At 58.1% G+C, this 7,686-nt stretch overlaps 1 protein-coding gene across 1 annotated transcript in view; it reads right to left on the bottom strand.

Moving 5' to 3' along the window:
• Positions 1 to 6: 6 nt before the first annotated feature.
• ACOT11 (acyl-CoA thioesterase 11) overlaps positions 7 to 7,686 on the bottom strand; it is a gene marked incomplete at its 3' end in the record, with an annotated part of 15,029 nt that continues 7,349 nt past the window's right edge. Inside the window, exons 5-19 of the mRNA XM_017733537.1 lie at positions 7,178 to 7,247; positions 5,237 to 5,287; positions 4,142 to 4,202; positions 3,837 to 3,938; positions 3,445 to 3,580; positions 3,010 to 3,166; positions 2,539 to 2,658; positions 2,319 to 2,463; positions 1,362 to 1,417; positions 1,167 to 1,233; positions 1,006 to 1,089; positions 784 to 917; positions 364 to 495; positions 165 to 291; positions 7 to 78 (exon numbers count right to left, since the gene is read on the bottom strand). Of these exons, the coding sequence (XP_017589026.1) occupies positions 7 to 78; positions 165 to 291; positions 364 to 495; positions 784 to 917; positions 1,006 to 1,089; positions 1,167 to 1,233; positions 1,362 to 1,417; positions 2,319 to 2,463; positions 2,539 to 2,658; positions 3,010 to 3,166; positions 3,445 to 3,580; positions 3,837 to 3,938; positions 4,142 to 4,202; positions 5,237 to 5,287; positions 7,178 to 7,247 (1,514 nt within the window). The remainder of the gene's footprint in view (positions 79 to 164; positions 292 to 363; positions 496 to 783; positions 918 to 1,005; positions 1,090 to 1,166; positions 1,234 to 1,361; positions 1,418 to 2,318; positions 2,464 to 2,538; positions 2,659 to 3,009; positions 3,167 to 3,444; positions 3,581 to 3,836; positions 3,939 to 4,141; positions 4,203 to 5,236; positions 5,288 to 7,177; positions 7,248 to 7,686) is intronic.

Raw genomic sequence — 7,686 nt, 5'->3', positions numbered from 1 at the left:
AATGTAAGACACCATCCCCGCCACGTTGGTGGTGACGTAGTTGAGGTACCCTGGCATAGCCTGGTTGTAATAAGCCACCTGCAAGGCACAGGACAAGGTCAGCAGGGGCACAGGAGGGGGGGGCCTCCCCCATGGGCTGTGGGAGCACAGCCACAGCGTCCCACCTTGCTCATCTCCTCTGACTCTGGCCAAATGCAGAACCCGGAGCAGAGCGTCTCCCCGCGCGTGAATTCGGCTCTGGCAGGGTGGGTGGGCAGCGTCACTGACCGAAAGGCCACCACGTAGGGGTCCCTGGGGAGGACAGAGCCCGGTGAGGTGGCCCAGCTTGGATGGCAGGGAGCAGGGGTCGGGCTGGACACTCACCCCTTGCTGCAGGGCTTCCGCCGGGACGCCAGGATCACGAAGTCCTGCGGTTTGTTCTCGTGCCTGAGCTTCTGGCTCACCACGTGGTAGATCATGTCATCATCATCGACCTTCTGGACAAGCTCAGCACTCCTGTGAGGGAAGGGGACTGGTCACAGAAACCCTGTCGTGCCCCCTGAATCTGGGCCTTGCACATTTACAGCCCACCGCCAGACCCAAGATATTTGGGGGGACCCAAAATAAGTATTTTCTTCAGCAAAGTGCAGCCATCAGCCCAGATGGAGCCAGGACAGGGACACAGTGCAGGGTCTCTAAGAGCAAGCAAGGCAACACAGTGGCTCCCAGGAAAGCCCCAAGGGATGCTCAACCACAAGCCTTGAAGTCAGGGGTGTGATTTTGGGGGCAGCCTGCAGCACTCACACGTAGTGGCTGTCCCACTCGTGCCGGCGCCGCAGGTTGGACAGCAGGGAGAAGGCTCGGCTGGCCGTGATGCAGACGGACATCTCGATGCGGAAGGACAGGAACTTGTCCTCCTCCAGCGTGTACATCCGCACCTCGGGGAGCACAGGGCACGGCTGGGACTCGTTCCCACCGGGATTGCCCACACTTTTGGGGCAAGGGAGAAGGGACAGGGTTTAGTACCTTTTCCTTCTCTCTGGCGAGTGCCCAGTTCGCTTTGGCCACGAGCAGCTTCAGTGCAGAGACGTTGTTGTAGCTCAGATAAACCTGGGGTGGGGGCAGCACGTCAGGAGCAGGAGGGGGAGCAGGAGAGGGAGCAGGAGGCACCAGCTCCCACATCCTACCTTGTTGCTTTGGTCCCAGGGCACGGAGAGTGGTACCTCGGTCTGTTTGCAGGAGACAACGTATTTTCTGCAGCAAAGGAACAGTTTCCCTCATGAGGGGACACAAACCACCCCTAGACTGTCCCTGTACCTCAGCCCTGAGCCCCCCTCTCCTCCTTCCTCCATCCCCACATCCAACTCAGCTCTGCTGCTCACCGGTCCAGCCGAATTTTTTTCCTAGCGCTGGCTTCTCTGTACCTCCTTTCTCCGTCCTGATAAATGGGAAAAGGCAATTAAGTTAATAGGAAAAGGAGGATGAAAAAAAAAATCACATCTTTTTGGGAGTGGGAAAAACATTCAGCAGGGAAGGGCTGGAAGGTGAAGCCCCCTTGCTTGCCAGCTGCCACCCTGGTCACACTGCAGTGACGGTCAGTGATTAACTGTGAGTTATTTCAGCGTTGCCACCATGCTCTGATCAAGTGATGGGCACTGGCACATTAGGGAAAACCTTTGTTGCGGCTGCCAAGCTGCAAACAGCCCCTGAAACACAACTTGCATTCCCTAGCACCTGCAAATGTCCTCTCCTGGGGAAATAACAGCCAAAAATAAAGCAGCTTATTTTGAAGAAAGTGCTAGTGTGGTGTTTTAAAGCGGGCATGAGGAGGTTTCAGGGAGCCTGACTCTGGCCATGAGATGATCTCCATCACAGTGGGAGGTCCTAGTTTTAAGCACCAAAAAAATCAGGCAGCTGGGCAAGGATCAGCCCAGGAGAAGCTGAGACACATGAGTGTTGGCTTTGCTGCTGTGCTCCCGTGACAGACTTCCCTAAGTATTTGGATCCCAGCAAATTATGGATTAGGATGCTTTGAAAGGTAAAAACAACCTCAACATTCCTTCCCCTAAATTACAGAAAAGACGAGCTGGAATTTGCAAGCAATACTCTGTTAAGCCTTGCATGGCTAATACATCTCCATCTCTGCACAGGCAAGTGGTTTATTTTATTAGTTATACCGAGCAATCAATTCAATTCACTTGCTATTGAGCAATTTCATTTCCATCATCATAAAACTGCATTTGTTTTGCTGCGAATCCAAGAGCCCTCCAGGGCCGAGCGGGATTCCCGGGGGTCCCGTGCTACCACGGTGGGGAGAAGCCAGCCCAGCTCATCCTTACCCCTGGCTCGGGTGCCACCATGGGCAGCGTGCGGGGATGACCCTCCTGGTCCAGCACCACGAAGGTCATGAAGGCGCTGTTGATGTGCCTGCGGCTGACGGACATCTCCTGGCCGTAGGCCTCGGCGCTGACCCCCACCTCCATGCTGCCGGAGAGAAGGGATGAGGGAGTGGAGGGCCATGGGGAGGGTGGGAAGGGGACCCCTGCCACCGGCACCCACCTGTTTTTGAAGGCGTTGTTGACGATGGCTTTGAGCACCAGGCGGTCTCCGACTTGCGACGGTCCCCGAAAGTGGAACATCTCGATGGCCCTCAGCGTGGGGTGGGCGTGGCACAGCCGGCTGTGGGCACAGCTGTTCCCCCCCAGCCATGGCCCCACGCCCTGGCAGCCCCATGCACCCTCCCGGACCCAGCCAGGGCCGAGGAGACCCCAAAAAAATATCACCCCTGGATTTCAATGGCCAAAGCCAGCCACGAGAAGGAACAACAAGCCAACTGCAGTGAGTGTGAACCCTTCCCTGGCGTCCCCCAGGACCACACACCCCTGGTACTCCCTGTGCAGTGTCACCCAAGGGTGACATGCTGGTGACCATCCCTTTGCAGGGTCCCGACAACCCAGCTGTGGCCAGACCCAGCCAGATGTGTTCCCTCCAGGCAAGTCATCCCCTGACTGTGAATCCCTGTTGGGTCACCTGGCTGCGATGGTGGCCACGTTCTCCATCCAGGCCATGATCTGCCCACCGAAGGTGTTGCCCTGGTGGTTGGCGTGAGGAGGCAGCACCAGCTCCACGCTCTCCACCCGTGTCTTTTCCGCTGGCACTGCCCCGCTGCCGTCCCGCGTCTCCAGCTCTGCCGCAGGGGGAAAGCAGGGTTCAGAGTGTCGGATGGACAGTGGGACCCCTGCTCCCAGCACCCCACCAGCCCTTGTCCCTCTCCCACAGCTGCCCTCCCACTGCAGCAACCCCCCACAAACCTCCCAGCCTGGGAGTTTGGAATGGTGGGGCTGATCCCTACCCCTCCATGGCCAGGGCATTCCCAAACCTCCATGAAGTGATCACCACCAGCATCCTGCTGAGGAAGTGGGATGTCACCAGTGGGTGTCAGGGCTATTTTGCGGGACACGGTACCGGTTTCCTGGGGGCTGCGGGTGAGGAGGTCCTTGAGGGTGTCCTTGTGGACCAGGCGCATGCGGCGGCGCTCAGCAGCGATGCTGTACTCGATCTTCTCCTCCTCCGTCTGCGGGGTCAGCGGCTTCAGCCTCACCTGCAAAGGGACGGGCAGGGTGCAGTCCCAGTGGGGGACCAGCAGCAGCCAGCAGGTGCCCTCCATGCCCAGAGCAGGGTCAAGAGCCACCCACCGTGCATCGCACAAACACGGGACACAGGATCACTGACCCATGAAGGAACAGCAGTTGCTGTGATGGAAAACTGAGCCCAGCCCAGTCCCACAGAGACCATTTCCTTCCTGCTTCTGTGCAGGGGGCAACAGAGTCCCCCCCCATCCACCAGCCACTGCTCACCTTGCTGCCCAAGGGGCCCTGTGCCACGAAGGTGGCGTACGCCTTGCAGATGCTCCAGTGCTTCCCGCTGCACAGGTCTTCGTAGCTCACCTGGATGCCCACCTGGGAGAGGGCACACACCCCTGAGAGTCAGCTCTGCTCCCCAGGGACCCATATCCCACCAAGCACCCCTGACCAGAGCCAGCCAAAAAGGATGAACACATGGGATCAAAGCTGGGAACTGCGGGAGGATTAGGGGATTTGGCCACATGGCTGGTGGGGATGGGCACACAGCAAGGGGGACAGGGGCAGGGGCACACACCAACCTCCATGCTGGAGTTAAAGGCTCGGTTCACTTTGGCTTTGATGTTGACAACTTGCCCGACGCTGAAAAACAGGAAGAGGAGAAAGTCTGTGGGGTTTTTCAGGGACAACAGCCACCGAGTGGCTCCCACTGACGTGCCACGGCATTACAGCTCACTGCCCGCTGTGGCAAGGCTTCCTGGGACTGTGGGACATGCCAGATGGCCAGCAGGACATGGGGACAGCCACCCCAAGACGTGAGAGCAGTGAGATGTCACCCCTGAGCAGCTGCGTGCAAGTGGGTCCCCGGGTCTGGGGTGCTGCCAGGACACCCGAGGGGTGCAGAGGTGCCCGAGGCTTGCTTGGCACCCCCTGCCCATGTGGGCATGCACGCTCCTGCCAGAGCAAACAGCTCCTCCAGCCTTGCATCCACTGTTCTGCACAACTGGACCAGCCACGGGGCCTCCCCACAAGCAGTGGATACCTTGGGATACTGGGAGATGGCAGGAGGCAGGGTCCAGCCAGGGGCATTTTGCACCATCTCTTAAATGAAACATCTGCTGGCAGCAAAATGCTGCTCTCCCTGTGCCTTCAGAGTAAACACACAGAGACAACTTTGGCCCTGCAGCCTGAGCTACTCCAGACTGGTACCCATGGAATGAACAAATTAAACTCTTTTGTGACACCAACAGCAGTCTTTACCAAATACATTATTAAATCAGGAATACTCCTCATTCCCTAAAGGAGGCCAGTGCTAGAAAACTCAGTGGAAAAATAAACCCTGTAACTACCACTTCCCAAAACCAGAAGCGAGGGAGAGTCAGCGTGTGCTCTGACACCAGATTTTTCCTCGTGCCCTCACGCATGACTTCAGGCTTCAAATGAGCTCTGTAAATGACACCCTCTGCACGTTGGCTCTGGCTGGAGCAGGAGTGGCATGAGCTGGTGCCTCTGGCTGTCCCCCAGCACTGACCTCGGGCCGGTGGCATGCCAGAACGTTAGCAGGGTTACGTGAGCAGCCCCTGTTCACATGCCATGCCACGTCAGTGGGGTTAAGGCTCCCAACTCACGGCAGCGCTGCGCTAGGCTGGCTGCTCTAGGGCCAAACACGTCCGTACCCGACACCGCTCCTCCCGTCCCGCTGCCCAGCGGGGCTTACAGACGGCTGGCTGGGGCAAAAAGAGAAAGCAAATGTGGGGAGAGGGTTAGAGGCGATGGAAGCAGCCAGATGGATGCTCTGCATGGGTTTGCAGCGAGGGGCATGCAAGGGCAATGGGCCAGGCAGGCAGGCTGGCAGCCCCACATGTCTATATATAGCCCCAAAAATACTTTATCTTCTCTGTCCTCATCTAACAGTAGAAGCCAGTGCCATAAATGCCACATGAAACCTCACTCAAGGGTACGTGTGATCCTCCCCAGAGGCTGCACTTCCACATGGCAGGGCAGAGGGGTGGGGAGAACCTGCTGCCCAGCCAGTGAGTTTTAAGCCAGTGATAATTTTGGGGTCTCCTCTGTGCCCTCAAGCACCTAAAGCTCCTCCCTGCCTCTCCCCCGCAGTGCAAGGGCAGCAGAAAGCACAAACAGCTGGGCGAGGAGATCCAACACAAAACTTCACCTTCCAACAGCTCTGCGGGAAATCCTTGCCAGGCCTCTTGCTCGGAGCATTAAGCTGGACTACAGCAAGTGGGATCTGAGCCAGGAGCAGCACAGATTCCCTGCCCCCTTGGAGCAGTGCCCAGCTCACCCCTGAGGAGGGACAAATGCTTTGCACGGCTTGATGTAACGCTGTGGAGTGGGGCTTGGGTCTCTTCTGCTCCAAAACCCAGGGGAAAAGGCGTCCCAGGCAAAGCTGCCCCAGGAGCAGGGTATCAATCCCACCTCTGCCAGTGGGAGTTGGCACCAGGGCTGCACCACATCCCCACACTGTGGATTTGTCATGGAGCTGAGCCCCAGGGCGATGGGAACCTCAGTGAGAGGGCAAAAGTGTGAGTTCAGCATTTCCTGGGAATGACAGTGAAACCCAAGAGTGAGTCAGGCTTCCCAGTGCCAAACAAATCAGCTGACAGCCAGGGACCCCAATGCCAGCCCTGGGTACCCACACTGGTGCCTGCCCCAGCAGGCAGACCTGCACAGCAGGGAGTGGCTGGGCAGTATGGATCCTGTACTGCATGGATCCTATATGGCAAGGCAGGAGCTGCTGGGCAGCATGGATCCTATACTGCAAGGATCTTATATGGCATGGCAAACCCCCAGGGAGCCCCCTGGAATGGTACCCAGGTGGGAACAGACAGGCAGCCCCTGCACAGAGGGTGTGGGGGCTCTGAGAGATGAGTAAAGGCGGGTGGCAGTACCAGGCTTACTGGGAGTACAAAAGGAGACTACTTCAGGAATGCTGGGTGGGAATGGTCTCAATACTGGGAGCCTGTGGATGACGAGGGCAGAGCCCTGGGAGGGTTTTTGTCCCCTCTGGTCACACCCTCAGGTCAGGAGAAATGTTGTTCCCAGACGCATCTCAAGGGCTGCATGAATCAGAGGGGGACCTCTGTGGGGCAGCACCAGGGGATGCCCGGACCAGCCTGGGGTGGGATTTTGGCCAAGCAATGCCCAGCCTGATGCATCTCACAAAGCCGGGAGGTCCCAGCTCCCCCAGCACCCACCGGGTGGGTGAGCCCCACCACGCCTCAGCCACCCACATGGCCACTACAGAGGCACGATTTGCAAGATTTGAGTTTTCCAGAGCACTAAATCAGAGCTGTTTCCTGAACTAAGCCGGGGAGGAGCTGGCGTTGGGGGAAATACCGGGAAGCCAACGCAGCAGGAGCTCCCCAGGCGACCAGACAGAGGATAAATCAGAGCAGACAGTCCGTCCGCAGCCCTGCGGCGGAGATGGAGCCTCGGTCCCTGGCTGCCCTGCGAGCCTGGCACTGCCACCACACCTCCTCCTCTCCCAGGCACGCTGCTCCCTGTTCCAGCTCCAGCCCCTGTCCACGTTGCAGCCGGCAGATGGGAAAAACCCCTGCGTTTCCCTGCCCGTGCCCCGCGGGGCGCGGAGTATTTACCTAATGGTATGCTCAAAATAGATATCATCCATGGAAGCCGTGACGCACGGGCAGCCGGCGTGTCTCTCGGCTGGAAAGGAAAAACAAACTGCATCAGCAACCTGCACCAGTGTGCTGAGGGTGCGAGGGGCACGAGGGCTCCTCTGCCCCAGGCTGGTGACACCCAGGCAGCATCCTTTTATCTGCTCGTGCCCATTTCTGGGGACAAGAGCGGGATTTGGGCTTCTCCTCTCCCAGCAGCGCGGGTTTGCAGATGTTTGAAGGTTTGGAGGGTGTGCTGGTGTTTGCCTTTCCTCCGTGAGTTTGCAGCTGTCGGGATGCACCGGCAGCTGATTCCATCTCCCCGTACACAGCAAATATCTCAAAGCTGCTCTGCCGGTGAGACTTTCCCTTGGGACTCCAGGAACCTCAGACTGCAAAACTGCTCTGGGAACCTCATCCAACTGCAGAATTGCACCCGTTTCCCTGTCATAACCTGCCCGTGCTTGGCTGAGCTGGTGAGCTCCATT

The sequence above is a fragment of the Corvus brachyrhynchos genome, unplaced genomic scaffold (assembly GCF_000691975.1).
Source record: "Corvus brachyrhynchos isolate BGI_N302 unplaced genomic scaffold, ASM69197v1 scaffold34, whole genome shotgun sequence".
NCBI classification, from domain to species: Eukaryota; Metazoa; Chordata; class Aves; order Passeriformes; family Corvidae; genus Corvus; species Corvus brachyrhynchos.
The sequence above is the reverse complement of the archived record's forward strand: the minus strand, read 5'-3'. Positions and strand labels throughout refer to the sequence as shown.